The 21,908-nt window shown below is 43.3% G+C and overlaps 1 protein-coding gene across 2 annotated transcripts in view; it reads right to left on the reverse strand.

Moving 5' to 3' along the window:
- The window catches only part of fastk (Fas-activated serine/threonine kinase), an 80,151-nt gene extending 58,860 nt beyond the window's left edge, over positions 1 to 21,291 (reverse strand). The window contains exons 1-2 of one of the 2 annotated variants that reach the window (XM_063061136.1): positions 18,536 to 21,291; positions 1,074 to 1,749 (exon numbers count right to left, since the gene is read on the reverse strand). In XM_063061136.1, coding sequence (XP_062917206.1) covers positions 1,074 to 1,704 — 631 coding nt within the window. In that variant the 5' untranslated portion in view covers positions 1,705 to 1,749; positions 18,536 to 21,291. The remainder of the gene's footprint in view (positions 1 to 1,073; positions 1,750 to 18,535) is intronic. The other variant, XM_063061126.1, reaches the window with a different exon arrangement.
- Between the last annotated feature and the right edge of the window lie 617 nt (positions 21,292 to 21,908).

The raw sequence follows: 21,908 nt of genomic DNA on the forward strand, positions 1-21,908 counted from the left end.
GTTTATGATGGCGGTGGATGAGGAGATGGTGGATGCACTGGTAGTCATCTTCCAAAACTGCTTGTATTCTAGAATGGTCCACAAAGATTGGAAGTAATCCCATAATATAGGTGAGAAAACAGGGAACAACAGACCAAGTAATCTGACATCAGTGGTATGGAAAATGTTGGATGCTTTATAAAGGCAATGACAATAGGACTAGATAGAATCAGGAGCAACACGCACAAAATGCTGGAGGACCACAGCAGGCCAGGCAGCATTTATGGAAAAGAGCATAGTCACGTTTCAGGCCAAAACCCTTTGGCAGGACTAGAGAAAAAAAGCTGAAGAACTTTTTTTTTTCCCTCCAGTCCTGCCGAAGGGTTTCGGCCTGAAATGTCGACTGTACTTTTCCATAGATGATACCTGGTCTGCTGAGAACCTCCAGCATTTTGGCTTTCCAGCATCTGCAGATTTTCTCTTGTTTGTAACTAGGTAGAATCAATGTGTGTTTGTGAATGGGAAATTGTGCTTGACAAATCTGTTGGGTATTTTGAAGCTGGCAAGATAGATAAGAGTTAATGTAGTTCGATAAGGTTCCATATATTAAACAAAGTTAGACAACATGGTATTGGGGACAATATTGACATGAATTGAGGACAGGAATTTATGGGTTGGGAGACAGTGAGCAGTCCACATCAATGATCTGCATGAGGAAACCAAGTGCAAAGCTATATGAATGGGCACAGACAAAGTAGATGGAACAGAATGTGGAAAATTCTCTTTGCTGAAGAAAATATAACAGCTTGAGATATTAATGAAGAGAGATTTGGAAAGCATTGGTGCTTACAGGCTTTGGTGTCCTTCAACACAAATCATGTAAAGTTAATGGGAAGGTTTAGGAAGCACCCTTCCTAGCAGAGGGATCTAAGTACCAGAGTGGAGATGGTGATTTTAGCTGTCGTAAATGAAAGAAAATATTCTGTGAAAGGCTTTTTCTTGAGGATTATTTGACTGAGAAATATGACCCCCCCCCCCCATCTCTGGCTTTCAATACAGCAAGGGGAGGAGGAAGAATTGAGCCTCTTTCTTACCCAAAGCAGCAACCGCATACAGACAGTTCACAATACTGAAGTTGTCGAACTTGGAGCAGTCTGCCACAATGGAGTTACAAAGTGTCTGGAACTCCTCCAGTTCCAACATTTGGCTGTGGATGGTCTCCTCACTGGCCCCTCCAGATCGTTGCTGCAGGACCTGACCAATCTTCTGCAGAGCAATAGGGTAATGGTTGTAGGAGATCTTGCCGGGATTCTGTGTCACCCAGCGTAACACCTCACCCACAGTCCGTGAGCGGTCGATCAGCCGCTTCATAGTGAAGAATGTGTCGTAGCTCATCTTCTCATGGATGAAGTTCCAGGTTTTCTTCTTGATGCGGTGATGGTGGTGGTGATGGCGGTTTTGCTTGTGTCCATTGTGCCTTCCCTGGTGCAGGTGAGGGAAGTGTTCCAAGTATGCAGCCCAGGTGTTTTGCGACTTGCAGGCGTGGTAATGGGCTGCGTACATCATACCCCGGCTCGGCAGAGGGCAGGGGACAGCGCGGCAGCAGGCCAGGTGGAAGAAACGAAGGAAGCAGCCCAGGCCAAAGTGAGTCAGTCTCCCTAGCAGCAGAACACCTTTCGTCCTTGGCAGCAGAGACCTGAAACAGTGCAGAGGCAACCTTTGCATCTTAGGCACAGCTCACCTCGAGGGAGTGTGGACGATAGCAGAAACCTAGAGGAAGCACAGAACAGCAGTTGTGAAATCTAACATGGTTACAAACATCTAACACCACACCCAAACTAGTACCAGCGTAATTACATTTAGAATCTTTTCACATAATAGGCCATTCAGTCCATCAAAACCATATCTACTCCTAGTACAGCACACCAGTGAGCCTTATTTACCTGCTCTAATCTCACTGCTTTCAAATGCTTATCCAATTTCCTTCCCAATTGTTGCTTATATTTCCTTCCACCTTCTCTGTACACAGCAACTTCCATTTGCAGGGTTAAGCAGTCCATTGTCTTATCTCCCGTATCCCTCATCTGAAACCTGAAATCTGCATCTGTATCAGCTCATGACAACAGCTTTCCTTTGTATAACCTACCTGAACATAATATGTAGATCTGTCCCTGTCAAATTGTCCTTGAACTTTCGAGAGTTTGGCTGAAGGTTAAAAAAAACAGGACTTCTAGATTGTAAATTGAGAATTACTCCCACTGCTAACAAGGGTAGGAATAGGAGGATAGGGCAAATGAATGCCTGGCTCAAGAACTTTTGCAGAAGAGATATTCAGTTTCTTCAATCATTGCAATCTCTTCTGGGACATGTATATCGGTTTATTATTGACATCATGCATCTAAGTACAGTGAAAAACTTGCCATGCACACTGTTCAGACAGGTGATTTCACCACATCTGTACATTGAGGTAGTACAAGGGAAAAGCAATAACAGAATTCAGAATAAAGTACTACAGTTCGAGAGAAAGTACGGTCCAGACCGACAATAAGGTTGAGTGTCATCAAGAGGGAAACTGTAAGGCAAGGGTCCCCAACCTTTTGTGCACTGTGGACTGGTTTAATATTGACAATATTCTCGCAGACTGGCCGACCAGGGGGGCGGGGGAGGGGTGTGTGTTCAAGTTCAACAGTGAGTGACAGGGAATAAGGAAAGGTGCAGCTGACTCATATTGTTTCATATCGCCAAATCATATCGTTTCCTTGTGGCCCAGTCACACATCTTTGCAGCCCGAAGGTTGGGGACCACTGCTGTTAAGGTCATGAGTCCATCTTATCATATTCAGGGATGGATCAAGATTCTTCTTATGCGGGAAAGAAGCTATCCTTAAACCTTGTGGTATCTGCTTTCAGGCTTTTGTTTATTTAGCCAGAAGGAAGAGAACAGAGATGGCCTGTACAAGAAGGGAAGGTAGCATCTAATCCGGAGAGGGACCAACCTCCTTGCAGATGCAAATTTGCTGATGCTACTTGGGAGGGTCTAGAGCTCCTCTGGTGGGTTTAATCTACTTTGGGAAAGGTTGCAATACAAAGTAGTATTGGTACAGATGAGCACACCCAAAATGCTGGAGGAACTCAGCCGGTCAAGAAGCAACTATGGAAAGGAAAAGAGTTGACCTTTCCAGGCGAGACTTTTTATCAGGATGCTGCCTGACCTGTTGAGTTCCTCTGCCATTTTGAGAGTATTACTCTGGATTTCTAGCACCTGTAGAATCTCGTGTTGAGAAAGTTGAAGTAAATACAGAAGTTGAGGCAAGTCTACAAGGCAAACTAAGCATTGGCCGAACAGGGAGTGAAGAAGGTCCAAGAGACTAAACTACATCTACTTTAATGCAAAAAGCTTTACAGGTAACTCATGGCAAGGACTGGCACATGATTTTGTAATATTATAGCTAGGACAGAAACGTGGTTAAGGGATGGGCAGGAAAGGCAGCTTAATGTACCAGGATACAGGTTTCCCCCCGCCATCCGAAGGTAGAGCGTTCCTATGAAACAGTTCATAAGCCGGAATGTCGTAAAGCGAAGAAGCAATTACCATTTATTTATATGGGAAATATTTGTGAGCATTCACAGACCCAAAAAATAACCTACCAAATCATGCCAAATAACACATAAAACCTAAAATAACAGTAACATATAGCAAAAGCAGGAATGGTATGATAAATACACGGCCTATATAAATTAGAAATACTTCTCTACAACGATTGCCTGCACTGTTCTCCATAGCGAAAATCTCACGCAAGCGCTCTTGGCAAAACACTCTCTCCAGTAACCTTTAAGCTATGAAGCTGCCAAATCATAGAAACATAGAAAATAGGTGCAGGAGTAGGCCATTCGGCCCTTCGAGCCTGCACCGCCATTTATTATGATCATGGCTGATCATCCAACTCAGAACCCCGCCCCAGCCTTCCCTCCATACCCCCTGACCCCTGTAGCCACAAGGGCCATATCTAACTCCCTCTTAAACATAGCCAATGAACTGGCCTCAACAGTTTCCTGTGGCAGAGAATTCCACAGATTCACCACTCTCTGTGTGAAGAAGTTTTTCCTAATCTCAGTCCTAAAAGGCTTCCCCTCTATCCTCAAACTGTGACCCCTCGTTCTGGACTTCCCCAACATCGGGAACAATCTTCCTGCATCTAGCCTGTCCAATCCCTTTAGGATCTTATACGTTTCAATCAGATCCCCCCTCAATCTTCTAAATTCCAATGAGTACAAGCCCAGTTCATCCAGTCTTTCTTCATATGAAAGTCCTGCCATCCCAGGAATCAATCTGGTGAACCTTCTTTGTACTCCCTCTATGGCAAAGATGTCTTTCCTCAGATTAGGGGACCAAAACTGCACACAATACTCCAGGTGTGGTCTCACCAAGGCCTTGTACAACTGCAGTAGTACCTCCCTGCTCCTGTACTCGAATCCTCTCGCTATAAATGCCAGCATACCATTCGCCTTTTTCACTGCCTGCTGTACCTGCATGCCCACTTTCAATGACTGGTGTATAATGACACCCAGGTCTCGTTGCACCTCCCCTTTTCCTAATCGGCCACCATTCAGATAATAATCTGTTTTCCTATTTTTGCCACCAAAGTGGATAACTTCACATTTATCCACATTAAATTGCATCTGCCATGAGTTTGCCCACTCACCCAACCTATCCAAGTCACCCTGCATCCTCTTAGCATCTTCCTCACTGCTAACACTGCCACCCAGCTTCGTGTCATCCGCAAACTTGGAGATGCTGCATTTAATTCCCTCATCCAAGTCATTAATATATATTGTAAACAACTGGGGTCCCAGCACTGAGCCTTGCGTTACCCCACTAGTCACCGCCTGCCATTCTGAAAAGGTCCCGTTTATTCCCACTCTTTGCTTCCTGTCTGCTAACCAATTCTCCACCCACACCAATACCTTACCCCCAATACCGTGTGCTTTAAGTTTGCACACTAATCTCCTGTGTGGGACCTTGTCAAAAGCCTTTTGAAAATCCAAATATACCACATCCACTGGTTCTCCCCTATCCACTCTACTAGTTACATCCTCAAAAAAATTCTATGAGATTTGTCAGACATGATTTTCCTTTCACAAATCCATGCTGACTTTGTCCGATCATTTCACCGCTTTCCAAATGTGCTGTTATCACATCCTTGATAACTGACTCCAGCAGTTTCCCCACCACCGACGTTAGGCTAACCGGTCTATAATTCCCCGGTTTCTCTCTCCCTCCTTTTTTAAAAAGTGGGGTTACATTAGCCACCCTCCAATCCTCAGGAACTAGTCCAGAATCTAACGAGTTTTGAAAAATTATCACTAATGCATCCACTATTTCTTGGGCTACTTCCTTAAGCACTCTGGGATGCAGACCATCTGGACCTGGGGATTTATCTGCCTTCAATCCCTTCAATTTACCTAACACCACTTCCCTACTAACATGTATTTCGCTCAGTTCCTCCATCTCACTGGACCCTCTGTCCCTTACTATTTCTGGAAGATTATTTATGTCCTCCTTAGTGAAGACAGAACCAAAGTAATTATTCAATTGTTCTGCCATGTCCTTGCTCCCCATAATCAATTCACCTGTTTCTGTCTGCAGGGGACCTATATTTGTCTTTACCAGTCTTTTCCTTTTTACATATCTATAAAAGCTTTCACAGTCCATTTTTATGTTCCCCGCCAGTTTTCTCTCATAATCTTTTTTCCCCTTCCTAATTAAGCCCTTTGTCCTCCTCTGCTGAACTCTGAATTTCTCCCAGTCCTCAGGTGAGCCACTTTCTCTGGCTAATTTGTATGCTACTTCTTTGGAATTGATACTATCCCTGATTTCTCTTGTCAGCCACGGGTGCACTACCTTCCTTGATTTATTCTTTTGCCAAACTGGGATGAACAATTGTTGTAGTTCATCCATGCAACCTTTAAATGCTTGCCATTGCATATCCACCGTCAACCCTTTAAGTGTCATTTGCCAGTCTATCTTCGCTAATTCACGTCTCATACCTTCATAGTTACCCCTCTTTGAGTTCAGAACCTTTGTTTCTGAATTAACTATCTCGCTCTCCATATTAATGAAGAATTCCACCATATTATGGTCACTCTTACCCAAGGGGCCTCTCACGACAAGATCGCTAATTAACCCTTCCTCATTGCTCAAAACCCAGTCCAGAATAGCCTGCTCTCTAGTTGGTTCCTCGACATGTTGGTTCAAAAAACCATCCCGCATACATTCCAAGAAGTCCTCTTCCTCAGCACCTTTACCAATTTGGTTCACCCAGTCTACATGTAGATTGAAGTCACCCATTATAACTGCTGTTATCATAGCAAATAAATCATAAAAATACACAGCCTATATAAAGTAGAAATAATGTATGTACGGTGTAGTATCACTTACTGGAATTAGGAAGTTAACGCCAAGCACACTGATGACGGTGTGTTAGGCTGAGTTGTCGGAGGTTGGGGTGGTGGGGTGGTGCAGTGGCCCCCACCCTCCAGGCAGCGAACCGATACCGATCCGCAAAGCATGCAGGGGTACAGTGGTAGCCGGGACGCATCCAGCACATCTTTAAGAAAAAAAGCCGAAATAAACAAGCTAACTAATTTACGTGCCGGGCGGCACCTAATTAATTAGCTTGTTTATTTTGGCTTTTTTCTAAAAGACATGCTGGGTGCCTCCCGGCTACCGCTGCATTCTCTGCGAATTGGTATCTGTCCGCAGCCCGGAGGTTGGGACCACTGGGGTGTCATCTCATCGTCGATCAGGGCAGGAAGGTCATCTTCTTCTGTGTCTGCCTGCCTCGATGTCGAAGGTCAAGGTTCGTCGTCAGCTGTGGCTGATGTGGAAGGCTTGACAAACGATAGTATGCTTGACTGCTGGCCTCGCGCATTTTTCAATCATACAGTTCTTTGTAAGGACTCAAACCATCCTGCAAATATGCCCTAAACCAACATACCCTTTCAAAATTAAAGTCGTACTTTTCTGCAATCATTGCAGTGAAAATCTCACATAGTTGCTTCACATTCAGTTCCTGGACGACTTCACTTTTGGTCCATTCGCTACTGCATTCGGTTTCAATTGTTATCCTTTCCTCTTCCAATTGCATCAGCTCCTCATCTATCAGTTCTTGGTCATGGGATGCCAAAACCTCTTCAACATCATCTTTGTCAACTTCCACAAGCCAAACTCACTTTGTCCTTACTTCGTTCACCATGATCAAAACGCTTAATTATGTCTAGTTTTACGCTAAGTGCAACACCCTTACGAGCTCTTTTAGGCTTTTCCAATACCTTAGAACTCATCTTGCTAATGGCTGCTCACAGGCACATGTTTAAGCAACACTGGCAAGAATGCCGTTCCGAATCCAGGGGAGAGCGGCTGCTCGGGGCGCACGCTGCTTTTTTTTGCGCGCTGCCTTTTATCGGCACTGTTTTTTCTCGTGCGCTGCTTTTTTCATAACAGTGAAAACACCTTCTGTTAGCGAAAACAGGTAACTAATGTAGGCCTTTCGTAACAGCGAGATTTCGTAAAGCAAACGTTCAAAAAGCAGGGGACACCTGTACAGAGAGACAGGAAGTAAGAGAAGAGATTAGGGAGAACATCATGGCAGTACCGAGAGAGGATATCCCAGGGAAAATGTTCAGCAAGGCCATTCCGGTAGACTATAGAAACAAGGAGTGATCACTTTGTTGGGCTTGTTACTTTGGGCTCCACAATAATAAGTGAAAATTAGAGGAGCAAATATGTAGGGAGGTCATAGATAAATGTAGGAATAATAGGTTTAGAATGGTAGGTGAGTTAAACTTCACTCACATTGACTGGCTTGCCACAGTGCCAAGGAATTAGATGGGATAGTTTGTTAAGGGTGTCTAGGAAAGATTTCTGAAACAATTTATTGATGGCCCGACAAAACAAAGGGCTAAATTCCTCTGGAAAATAAGGCTGAGCAAGAGGCTCAGTGACAGCACAGAGACCATAATTCTATTAGTTTCATGAAAGTCATGGAAAAGATTAGACTGGTCTACAAGTCAAAGTCCTAAAATGGGGAAAGAATAATTTCAATGGAACTTGAAAAAGTTGACTAGGAGAGGCTATTTGTAGGTAAAGGGCCTTCTGCTAAGTGGGAGGCTTTTAAAGTGAAACAAGAAGAGTTCAGGGACACCATGTTCTTGAGAGTGAAAGGCAAGGCTGACAGGATTTGGGATCTCAGTCTGATGAGGATCGTCAAGAAAATGGTATATATCAGGTATGGGCATTTGAGATCAAGTGAGTCCCTTGAAAAGTACAGGAAAGAGTAAACAAGATAAAGGAGGATTGTTTAAAAAAAGCAAAGGGTAACTAGTCTCCTTATGGATCAATGTAGTCATCTATGTGTTGAACCACAGGAGATGAGCAAGGTCTGAAATGAATATTTGCTGTCTGTATTTGACAGTGAGCCTTACATCAGTGGTGGGAAAGTTATTAGATGGGATTCTGTGGGATTGGATCTATCTGCATTTGGAAATTGCAGTACATAATGTACTGGGTGGGCACAGGAGTACATTCAGCCAGAGACTCATTCCACCGAGATGCAGCACAGAGTGTCATAGGAAGTCATTCCTACCTGTAGCCATCAAACTTTACAACTCCTCCCTTGGAGGGTCAGACACCCTGAGCCAATAGGCTGGTCCTGGCCTTATTTCATAATTTACTGGCATAATTTACATATTACTATTTAACTATTTATGGTTCTATTACTATTTATTATTTATGGTGCAACTGTAACGAAAACCAATTTCCCCCGGGATCAATAAAGTATGACTATGACTAAATTCAAGGACTAATTACAGGCAGTCAGAGTGGCTTTGTATATGGAAAATCAAATCTCGCAAAATTGACTTGAGTATTTCTTTTAGCAAGTGACAAAGAGGAGACTGATGAGGGCAGGGTAGTAGATGCCTGCATGGACTTTAGCAAGGCTTTTCAAATACGGTTGGCTGATTCAGAAGGTCAGAACACATGGGATCCAAAGAGCAGCAGCAAATTGGATACAAAACTGGCTTGGTCGAAGGAGACAGCGGATATAATGAAAGATCGTTTTTCATATTAGAGGCCTGAAACCAAAAGTGTGCCACAGGAATCAGTGCTGGAGCCCCTCTTGTCATATATTAGTTATTGATTTAAAGTGTGTAGGGTCAATAAGGTTGCACATTATACCAAAATTGGTGATGTGGGAATGAAGAATGTTGTCTTATGTTACAACAAGATATCAATACTGGGAAAGTGGGCAAGGTCATAGCTGATGGAATTTAATTCAGACAATTGAGAAGTCTGTACTTTAGGAATGACACACAGTGAATGGCAGAACCCTGGGAAGTGTTATTGAAAAGAGATGCCTTTGGGTACAAATACAAGGTTCTCTGAAAGTGACAATAAAGGTTGGTGGGATGGTGAGGGTGGCATTTGGCACATTGCTATTCAACAGTCTGGGCAATGACTACAAGAGTTGGCACGTCATGTTTGAGCCATACACGATGTTCATGACACCACACCTGCTGTATTGTGTGTAGTTCCAGTTGCCACACTATAAGAAAGAAGTGATGAAGCTGGAAAGGGTGCATGTTACAGATATGTGGGTCTTGACCAAAGAAAAAGATGGCCAGAGTTTCTTAGCACTATAGTACAAGGGTGCTTATTCAGAATGTCAAAAAACCAAAATTTTAAAAATTAGTGAAAAGAGCAAAAAGCTACCAATATTAACAAAAAGATATCCATCAGAAAACACAATAACAGCTCTACATGTTGCCCAGTGTGAACTCCCGGCAGTTCAATCTCTCTCTCTCTCCCCGATTGAAAGCTATTCGCCACTTCTTTTAAGGCACCAGACATACCATCATTAACTACAAAGTTAATTTAAGACAACATATGAATTAGGATATAAAACACCCCACAATACAGTTACAATCATATTATAAAATAAACAGAAGTATCTACTTTAAATACAGTACACAAAAAACATATACACATTTACATATCCCTATTTCTAAATAAATGGAATATTCTGCCGTGAATGGCAGGAAGGGCACCACAAAGCCAAACCCTTCAGGACCAATGCAGTAGAGGGTTGGGGGGGGGGGGCAGGCAAGGGGGAGTGCTGGCAGGAAAAAGGGAAGAGAGGGGGAGGGAGCGGGTGAGGAGGAGAGAGAGAGGGGAGAGGAGGAGGAGGAGAGGGGTGAGGAGGGGGGTGAGGAGAGCGAGGCGGGGGAGGAGAGAGAGGCGGGGGAGGAGAGAGAGGCGGGGGAGGAGAGAGAGGCGGGGGAGGAGAGAGAGGCGGGGGAGGAGAGAGGCGGGGAGGGGGAGGGGAGTGAGAAAGAAAATGCACATGGTATACAGAGAGTTCTTATCAAGAGTTCTCCATCACAGTACAGAAAAGATTCACAATGTCGCTGCCAGAAATAGAGGGCTTCTGTTACAAAGACAGCCTGAATCGGTTGGGACTGTTTTCCCTGGAGTGAAGGAGGCTGAAAGAGGACCTTATGGAGGTTTAAAATCACATACACCCTGAATGGTCACAATCTTTTCTCTGGGTGGTGGTGGTCTAAACCTTGAGGGCAGAGGTTTGAGGTGAGAGGACAGATAATTAAAGGGAACATTAAGGGCAGGTTTCTCTCAAAAGGTCGTGGGTATATGGAACAAGCTGTAGGGGAAGTTTGAGAGGTGGAGATAATTACTGTGTTTAAAAGATAGTTATACAGACTCACGACACGCTGGAGGAACTCAGCAGGTTAGGCAGCATCCGTGGAAACGTCGACTTATCATCTCCACGGATGCTGCCCGACCTGCTGAGTTCCTCCAGCGTGTTGTGAGTGTTTTGACCCCAGCATCTGCAGATTATTTTGTGTTACTTATACAGACTCATTGATAGAAAATGTTAAAGGAGGTGGTTCAAAAGCAGGAAAATTAGACTAACTCAGGAAAGCACCTTGGTCAGCATGGATCTGTTGGGCCAAAGGTCCTGATTCTTGCTGTAAACTCTGTCCCTAAATGTAGGCAAGTAGGAGTAGTACAGGTAAATCTGATGATTGGCACTGATGCCGTGGGCCAAAGGGCCTATTCTACGTTGTATAACTCACTGACTAACCTCCTTTTCTCCAAGAACAATCAGAACTTCTCCTGTTCGACCATAAGCTGTATAAGAAAGAGATAACCACATTAATGGGATTATGTTGTAGAGCATCCAATATTCAGCAGGATTTAAAGAAGCAGAATTGTAGAGAAAGCAGACAGTTGGAAGAAAAATAGGATTGTGATTGTAGATTATTTTAACTTCCTACATATTGATTGGGACTGATATTGTAAAAGGACTGGATGGGATAGTTTGTCAAATGTGTTCAGAAAGTTTCTTTAATCAATATGTAGAGGTCCTAACTAGCAATGGCAAAATATTAGATCTCCTATAGGGGAGGTGACAAAAGTGTGTGTCAGGGAACACGATCATAATTCCATTAGTTTCATTTGTGGAGAAGGATTGGACTGGTCCTCAGGTTAAGATTCCAAATTGGAGAAAAGCCAATTTTGATGGCATTTGAAGATCTGGCAGGTGTGGATTGGGATAGGTGTTTTTTGACAAAGAAATGCTTGGTAAATGGGAGGCCTTCAAAAGTGAAATATTAAGAGTACAGAGTTTATATGTTCCTGTTAGAATAAGAGGCAAGGATAACAGGTTTAGGAACCTTGGTTTGAGAGATATTGTGCCACGGCTAAGAAAAAAAAGGTTGTGCACAGTAGGTGTCGGCAGGTAGCTACAAATAAGGTACTTGAGGAGTACAAGGAATGCAAGAGAACACCTAAGTAGGAAACCAGAAGGGCTAAAAGAAGGCATGAGGATGCTCTGGTAGACAAGGTAAAGGAGAAACCCAAGGGTTTCCACAGATATACTGCATTTAGAGCAAAAGAATAGCAAGTGACAAAATAGGTGCACCTCAAGATCAGCACAGTCATCTATGCAAGGAGCTGAAAGAGACAGGGGAGATCTTTAAATGGATTGCACTTGAAAGATAGAGTCTATATAACCAAGGCAAAACAGTAGAGGGGTCATGAACTGTTTCCAGATTACTGGAGAGGAATTGCTTGCTATCTGGAGGCAAATTAGGGCCTGACAAGGTATCTTTTCAGACCTTGTGCAGAAACTGGGCCCGGCAGAGGCACTTAAAACTTCCTTAACTCCATGAGGTACCGGAGAGCTGGAAGATAGCTAATGTTATTCTGTTCTTAAAGAAAGGCTCTAAGAATAAGCTGTGAAACGATTGGCCAGTGAGCTATCAGTAAAGGGTAAATTATGAAGTATTTTAAAGAATCAGGATATGTAAGTATTTGGAAAGATAGGGCCTGATTAGGGATAGTGAACATGGTTTTGTGCATGGTAGTTTTGCCTAATAAATCTTATTTATGAGCAGATTACCATGAAAGTTGTGAGGGAAAGGCAGTGGATCTTATCTACTGTACATGGACTTTAGCAAGTCCTTTTGACAAACTCCCACATGGGAGGCTGGTCCAGAAGTTTCAGTTGCTTGGCATTCAGGATGAAAAAGTCAACTGGATTCAACATTGGCTTAGTGCAGGGTTTTTTAATCTGGGGTACGCGGATAGATTCCAGGGGTCCGTAAACTTGGATGGGAAAAAGTTTACATTTTTATTTTCGGGAACCTTTAACTGAAATTTCCCATTTCCTTCAATTATGAACGTAGGCAACAAACAACAGTAGTATTACCAGTACCTGTGAATTTGTCAGCAATCGAAGTCACAGACACTTTCATATCACGTTACAGTTGTTACAATATATTATTCTGAGAAGGGGTCCATAGGCTTCACTGGACTGTCAGAAGGGGCCACAGCATATAAAAGGTTAAGAACCTCTGACTTAGTGGGAGAATCCAAAGAGTGGAAGTAAATGGTTGCTTCTCTGACTGGAAGCCTATGACTAGTGGCATGCCACAGGGATCGGTGCTAGGTTCGTTGTTGTTTGTCATCTATATCAATGTTTTGATAATAGCACCTGGCACTCAACGTCAGTAAGACAAAAGAGCTGATTGTGGACTTACGGAAGGGTAAGACGAAGGAACACATACCAATCCTCATAGAAGGATCAGAAGTGGAGAGAGTGAGCAGTTTCAAGTTCCTAGGTGTCAAATCTCTGAGGATCTAACCTCGTCTCAACATACTGATGCGGTTATAAAGAAGGCAAGACAGCGGCTATACTTCATTAGGAGTCTGAAGAGACTTGGTATGCCAACAAATACACTCAAAAACTTCTATAGATGTACCGCGGAAAGCATTTTGACAGGCTGCATCACAATCTGGTATGGGGGGGGCGGGGGCGCTACTGCACAGGACTGAAAGAAGCTACAGAGGGCTGTAAATTTAGTCAGCTCCATCTTGGGTACTAGCCTACAAAGTACCCACAGCATCTTCAAGGACCAGTGTCTCAGAAAAGCAGCGTCCATTATTAAGGACCTCCAGCACCCCAGGGCACGCCCATTTCTCACTGTTACCATCAGGTTGGAGGTACAGAAGCCTGAAGGCACACACTCAGCAATTCAGGAACCGCTTCTTCTCCTCTGCCATCCAATTCCTAAATGGACATTGAACCCTTGGACGCTGCCTCACTTTTTTTTAATATATCGTATTTCTGATTTTTTTGCACAATTTTTAATCTATTCAATATAAGTATACTATATAAAGTATGCAGAATAAGATTTGCTTATTTATTTATTCTTTTTTTTTCTTCTGATTTATGTATTGCATTGAACTGCTGCTAAGTTAACAAATGCCAGTGATAATAAACTTGACTTTGATAATGTGCTAAACTGGACCAGCAGACACCAAGATGGGGAGGGGGGGGTGTTGTGGACAGCGAATAAGACAGGTTTGTGAAAAAAGCTTTCAGTACATTAGCCTTCATAAATTATAGCATTGAGTACAGGAGTTGGGATATTATTTTGAAGTTGTATAAGATTTTCATGAGGCCTAATTTGCAGTATTGCGCGCAGTTTGATACCTACATACAGAAAAGCTTATCAATATAATTGAAAGACTTCAGAGAAACTTTACAAGGATGTTGCCAACACTTTATGACCAGAGTTACTGGGAAAGGTTGAATCGGTTCGGACTTTATTCCCTGAAGTGTAGGAGAATGAGGGGAGATACGACTGAAGTATTCAAAATTATGAGGGGTATAGGTATGGTAAATGCAAGCAGGCTTTTCAACTGAGGTTGGGCGAGACAACAAACTAGAGCTCATCGGTTATGGGTGTAAGGTGAAATATTTAATGGGAACACCTCAAGGAGACAATTCTTCACTCAAGATGGTGGTGTAAGTGTGGAATGAGCTGCCAGTGAAAGTGGTGGAAGAGGGTTTGATTGCAACATTTAAGAGAAGTTTGAATAAGTACATGGATGGGGCTGCATGGGGTGTATGGTGTGTAAACCATACCCCTCCATTCTCCACTCATCCATGTACCTATTCAAATTTCTCTTAAATATTGAAATTGAATGCACATCTTTCCTGTAAGTAGGTGACCAAAGCTGTACACAATATTCCAAATTTGGCCTCATCAACATCTTATACAACATCAACATTACATTCCTCTAGTCAATACTTTGACTTATGAAGGCCAATGTGTCAAAAGCTTTATGACCCTATCACAAAATACATATTGACTCTTCTCATTCCCCCTTCACTTGTGTGTTTATCAGTTCTATCCAATCAGGAAGTTGTGGGACTAAATCCAAAGATTTAAAGACAAAATCCAGGCTAACATTTCTGTACAGTATAAGAGATGCTACACTGTTGGAGGCAAAGTCCTTTAATAGAAAAGCTGTGAGACCTTGTATCACTTGCCTAATAGACATGAAAGAAATCACATGCAGAACTGAAAAAGGAGCAAAAGGACAGAAAAGGCACTGTTTGTTTTCTGAGTATAGGCATTCACTCTACTGCCCTGGCCAATGTTTAACACACCACACACAAAAAAAAACTGATCATGATGCAACAATGTTTGCAAAAGCTCAATGCAGTTCCTATAGTACCTGCCAAATTAATGGTCCCAAGAGGTCTTGCATTATCCCAAGATAAAAAAAAGCTGCCACAAAAATATATCCCATACTTAATGTAAATGAGGACTGGTCTGCAGTACAATCCCCTTCCTGGTTATGACAAGCAAGGCAAGCAGTCAGTTTATCCGGCCACTGATCTGTAACTGGGGTGTACATACACATATGCACACTCTTGCCAAGATATCAATCAGTAAAAGGACACCTCACTATTATCCCTTTCATCAAGGGAACTGGGGCAGTGGTCAGCAGGCAGTGAAGAACATTATGATAATTATAAGGGATGTGGCCGTACAATAAGAAAGGAAATCAAGAAAGCAAAGAAGCCACAAACTATCTAAGCAATTGAGATAAACAAAATTACTAAGAGATTTTACAAGTACATTCAGTATCAGTGCTGTAATCTATTGTGGAGCCCCGGTTTAACGAGATTTTTTCAAATGAATACTTTCACTTGTGTCTGTGGTGGAAAGAGCATTATCAACATGGTTTTGTTCATGGGAGATCACACCTTGCAAATTTGGCTGAATTTTTTTTTGAGGTGACCAAGAAGATCAACAAAGGGAAAGTAGCGAACATATACGGACTTTGGTGAAGCCTTTGACAAAGTCTGAACGGTAAGCTTGTTCAGAAACTTGGGATACATGGGATCCAGGGTGAGCTAACCAATTGGATAAAAATTGGCTTGCTCACACAAGACAGAAGATAGTATTGGAGGTTTGACTGGAGACCTGTGAGAAGTGAGGTGCTGCAAAAATCAATGGTGGGTCCTTTATTGTTGGTCATACAGTACTATTCACAAGTACATATTTATAGCTATCTGTATCCAGAGTGCCTAAGACTTTGCACGCTACTGTACTGCCTTTATGGATTGCACTCTGCTGCTGCCACAAAAAAACTAATTCCGTGACATATGTGAATGAAGATAAACCTGATTCTGATATGGGTCTCTATTGTGGACTGAGAGTAGGAAGGGTGCAGGCTGCAGGGAGAGAGGAATCATGGTTGGGAAGAGGGGTGGGAGTGGGAAGCACCAGACATACATTCTGTAATGATAAATAAAACAATTATTTCATATCCTTGCCTTGTGTCTCAGGGCTGGATGTATCTGGACCTGTGCCATACCCCATCTCTGCCACCTGTCCCACTGCACTCCACTCCACTCTCACCATTCCAAACATCCTTTGCTCCCACCAGATTTACAAACTCACTCTGTTCCACGTTGACAAATTCAGTACAGTGCAAAAGTCTTAGGCACCCTAGCTATATATGTGCTTAAGACTTCTGCACAGCACTGTATATATTAATGATTTAGAAAAGAATGTTAGTGATACGCTTAGAAACCTTGCACATAACACAAAAAAGGAGGTTTAATGGTCAGGGAAAATAAGTAAGGAAATGGCTGAAAGACAAGTGCTTTGCACCCCATGAATCCATCCCACCTACTAGTGTTGCCACTTATAGCACTATGGAAGTGACACCACCAGTGGATACGTTGATAAAAACATAGAGTACATTTGCTTTCATCAGTGTGTATTGAGCATTCAAGTTGGCACAGTCACAGTCAGCTGTACAAACTTCGGCTACATTCCAAGTACTGTGTGCAGTTCAGGTCACAATGCTACAAGAAACTCTGAAGAGGGTGCAGAAGTGGTTCATCAGGATATTGTCTGGATTGGAGTGTTATTAGTTATAAGGAGAGGTTCTCCTTCACCTCATTTGCCAAGGATTTTCTTTCCCCTTCTTTATTCTCTAAATTCAAAACGATCCATTTAGGGAAGTTAAACTTGCACAGTGAATGGCAAGGACCTTGGAAATGTTATCGAATAGCCAGACATTGGGGAACAAGTACAGAGTTTTCTGAAAATGGCAACAGAAGTAGACAGGGTGGGCACCAAGGTGCCTAATATGCTTGCCTTCATTGGCCAAGGCATTGACTAAAGGAGTTGGGATATCATGTTACAGTTGCACAAAGAAGTTAGGGAGCACTTGGGAATATTGTGTGCAGTTCTGTTTCCCACTCTGAAATTTAGGTGGAGAGGGTGCAGAAAAGATTCAGAGTTATTGCCTGGACTATAGGGCTTAAAATATATTGGGTAGGCTGCGACTTTTCTCTAGAGCAAAGGACACTGAGGAATGATCTTAAGGTGGTTTATAAAATCATGAAGGGAATAGAAACAGATAATCAGTCTTTTTCTCAGGGTATGGGAGGCTAAAACTAGAAAGCATAGGAGTCCACAGAGGATGGTGGGCATATGGAGTGAGCTGCCAGAGAAAATGGTAGCAGATACAATTCTAACATTTAAGAAACATTTGGACAAGCACAGGGATGGGAAGTATTAAGAGGTATATGGGCCAAATGGGATAAGCACAGATAGGCATCTTAGTCAACACAGATGAGTTGTGTGTTACAATTCTATGAATCTATAATTTCTCTCTGTCAGGCTATTTTCTTCCCTCTCCAGAGGAACATACATGGCTCCCTCCCCTTCCCCCACACCAAATCTCAGTTTGAATCCCTGCATCCCCTCCCCCAACTGTGCAGAAACATTAGAACATCAATAAATGTTAATGGAACAACTGAATGAACATGTGTATTTGAGGGTTTGTGGCAAACCTGTCTTCACCAGTACTCCTCACCACTTTATAAGGTCACACCTGTATTCACCAGTACTCTACCACCAGTCCTACAAATGTGTACCCAACAGAACAGCACCAACTTATGTCACAGAACATACATGTAAAACAACAAATTTCACAACATATATCAGTGATAATAAACCTGATTCTGGCAGCTTAGGAACAACTTTTTCCCCTCCATCAGAATTCTGAACAGCCCATTGACACCACCTTGTTATTATTTTATTTTGCACTGCTTGTTTTTTGTAATTTATAGTAACTTTATGTCTTTGTCCTGCAATGCAGCTGCAAAATAACAAATTTAACATTATATAAGTCAGTGATAACAAATCTGCTTTTGTTATCAAGTGCTTTACTTGTACCCAGTGTTTGCTCCCCACTATTACGAAGTAAAACATTGTTAGAAAATTTAAACTCCTCGTGAAATATTCTAGTAGTAAATTTGGATTTAAATGTTTGGCAGCTGCACTGTGGTGAACTGCAGCATTTACACCTTGTCCCGGTTAATGTTTCCCCAATGCGTGGTGTTCTGAGTGGTTTGACTTGAACTGAGCCCAGAGAGGGGCGACGTGAGGACACGGCAGCCTCTCGGAGCTTTGCCACCCGGCCAGTTACCCCTTGGTGCCTATCGGTGAGCAGAGCTTATTGTTGGCGATACGGGCCCAGGCCGCCCTTCTCCCAGCCCCCGCTGTCGGGGCCCGGTCCCCCGCTCTCAGCAGGCCAGCGGGCACCACTGTCCCGGAAGGACCGGCTCCCAGACTTCGTTCCCCGGCTGCTCACTTACATCGCCCGACAGGCCCCCGGTCGCAGGGCCCGGCTCAGGCCGCCGACTCCCACTGTTCCTGCGGCCGCACCGCTTGCTCAGCTCCCCGGGGCCCGAACCGGGGCCGCCGCCGCCGCTGCTGCTGCACCTGCGCGTTCCCGAACGTCCGCGCGCTCTCGCCGCGGCCAGTGCGCAGCCGCGGCGGCGCCCGGAGCACCAACCCCGCCCGTCCGCCCGGCGCAGACCCGCCTCTTCCGTCCGCCGCCGGCTTGGGACTCGCCTGGCGTCGGGATATAATGGCGTGACCGGTATCCGAGTGCTTGGGTTGTGACAGTGCCCAGTCTTCAAACAGTCTCAGACCCAGGCAAGAGTCGTGACTCTAGGTACAAGTCCTGGCCAGGCCTGAGCCGCACCCTCGCTCCCGGCTTAATGCTTAGGCCTTCCGGGATTTGCTCAGGTTAAGGACTGGCATGAACAGGCTGAGCAGTGTGGACTCCGGTTGCTACTCGTGTGTGGGTGCGAGTGAGAGTTTTGGGCCCTGGACCCGGGAAATTGGAATTTGCCGTAGAGATGGTGCAGCTCCTGGTTCCAGTGTTGAGCAGTTCATTGCCCAGTAATAGGCCCTTCGGCCTATCTTCTTTGAGCCTGATGCCTTTCTAGACCTACCGCCTGTGCCCACTCTGCGCCTTTCCTAACCCAGCACAGTACCTGTCCGAAGTCAAGTTTATCATCAGGTGTCGTTGTTACTGTACAAGTGCAATGGAAAAACTTATTTGCAGCAGCATTACAGACACATGGCATCATATCAGAATCAGATTTGTTACCGCTGACATGTAGTGAAATTTATTCTGCTGCAGTACAGGCAGGACATAAACATAAGTATAATTTTTTAAAAAATACTGCAAAAGAGGAACACTGAATACTATAGACCATTCAGAAATCTGAATCTTTCTATTCATTGAGCGTGGCTGTTTGGGCTCCTGTACCTCCTCCCAAAAGGTAATGAAAAGAGGGCATGTCGTTAATGGTGAAGGTTCTTAATAATGGATGCCACCTTGAGGCACTGCCTTTTGAGGATGCCCATGATGGAAATGGCTGTCTACAACCTTCTGAAGTCTCTTGTGATCCTGTGCATTGAAGCCTCTGTACCAGGCTGTGATACATCAACCAGAATGCTGCAGGAATTTTTAAAAAGATTTTGGAGACAAATCACTTCTCAAACTTGCAACAAAGTGGAGCTACTAGTGTGTAAGTTGTGGTAAGCCAAAGGTTACTTAATGTCCAAGCAAGGACAGATTGCAAATAGAGTGCAGACAACCAAGACAAGAAAAGTCTTTGAAGAGTGTAACTTCATTTTACAGAACAGATTCCCAGATACCTTTTCACTCACTGGAGACAATATAAGAAGATAATGAAAGGATGAAAACCCCCCCCCCCACACACACACCAACAAAGGGATGATTGCTTTACTAACTTCAAAGTATCATTGATTGTTAGTTTGTAGTTTTATTGACTTTTAATACCTTTATTGTGAATGGTGATTGATCCGGCAAGTAAGAAATCCAAACATACACAGCTGACCAACTGGTCCATTTCCATAACTGCTAATCATTTCTGTATAAAATTAGCATTATTTTGTTTTGACTTCAGAACAGTGTGGTGACTGGGGCCATGCTGCTCTCCTTGTGCATGAGTAAAATAAAGTATGATTGAGGAATGAGCGTATGTGTTCAAAGTCCAGTTAATTGGTGACGATGCTAGTGTGTCTCCATGATTGCTTCAATCTGTAAGGGCCAGGAAAGATCCCCTGAGGTGTTGATGCCCAAGGACTTGAAGCTGCTCACCTTTTCCACCACTGACCTTTCAATAAGGTATGTTTTCTCCCGACTTCACTTTCTTGAAGTCCACAGTCAGTTCCTTGATCTTGCTGACATTGAATGTGAGATTGTTGATTTAACAACATGCTACCTGCTGATCTACTTCACTTCTGTACACCTCCTCCTCATCACCATCTGATATTTTGCCAACAACAATGGTGTCACAGATGAATTCAAAGATAGTGCCTGAGCAAAGCTTAGTCACACAGTGTAGAGACAGAAGAGCAGTGGACTGTGTAAACATCACTTGGTGTGCCTGTGTTGATTGTCAACATGGTGGTGATCAGTACTGACTGTGGGCTCTCGATAAGGAAATTGAAGATCCAGTTGCAAATGGCGTTATAGATTCCCAGGTTTTGAGGCTTGCTGGTTAGTGCTGTGGGGGTGATAGTGTTGAACATTGAGTTAAACGAACAGTAGCCTGAAATAGCTGCTCCAAAGCAGAGTGAAGAGCCAGTGAGATTGTGTCCACTCTAGACCTTTTGTGGCAGTAGACAAATTGCAGCAGCTCTAGGTTCTTAACCAGGCAGGAGTTAATTTCAGCCATGACCAAACTCCAATAATAATAATAATAATAATAACAACAACAACATTCACAAGGAAATCAAATTAGATAAATTTTGCAAGGAAGACCATAATTAGAACAAAACTAAACTGCAACCGCCTAGCTTTGTGTCTGTGGTCTTACTTTCATTTTGAATGCTATTTGCTTACTTTTATTGTTTGCATAATTTGTTTTTTTTCTCTGCGCATTGGGTGTTTGATGGCCTTTTTTTTAGGGGTTCTTTTGGGTTTCTTTATTTTGTGCCTGTTTGTAAGGAGACAAATCTCAAGGTTGTGTAATGTATACATACTTTGAAAATAAATGTACTTTGAACTTTAAAATAAAGTCCATTTTATTGCAAAGTGGCCATAGTGTTACAAAACTGAGGGAGAGATTCGGGTTACGCGGGTTGGTTGAAGAACTGAATGGTTGATGGGAAGTAGCTATTTTTGAACCTGTTGGTGATGGACTTCGGGTTTCTGTACTTCCTGCCACATGGCAGCAGTGAGAAGATAGTGAGGCCCGAGTGGTGGGGAATCTTCAATGATAGATATTGCCTTTCCGAGGCAGTGCTTCCAGTAGATATTATCAACAGTGGGAAGGGATGACCCCGTGATATATTGGGCAGAGTTCACCATCTGCTGCAACTTCATATTGCATCTATGTGCTGGGCCTAGGACAGATCCTGCAATATGTTAATGCCCAGGAATTTAAAGCTGCTAACTCTCACCACCACCAACTCCACATTCCACAACCTCCCAACAACAATCATGTTTGCCTTTTAAATGTTGTAATTGTATCTGCCTCCAACACCTTCTCTGGTAATTTATCCCAAATTATCATCATTTTTGGTGTGGAACAATAACTCTCAGATCAACTTGAAATTTCTTTCATTTCACCTTAAACTTGCACACTCTAGTTTTGCACTCCCCCACCCTGGGAAAAGGCTGTGTCTATTCACCTTAGCTGTGTC

This window comes from Mobula hypostoma, chromosome 1 (assembly GCF_963921235.1).
Source record: "Mobula hypostoma chromosome 1, sMobHyp1.1, whole genome shotgun sequence".
NCBI lineage: Eukaryota > Metazoa > Chordata > Chondrichthyes > Myliobatiformes > Myliobatidae > Mobula > Mobula hypostoma.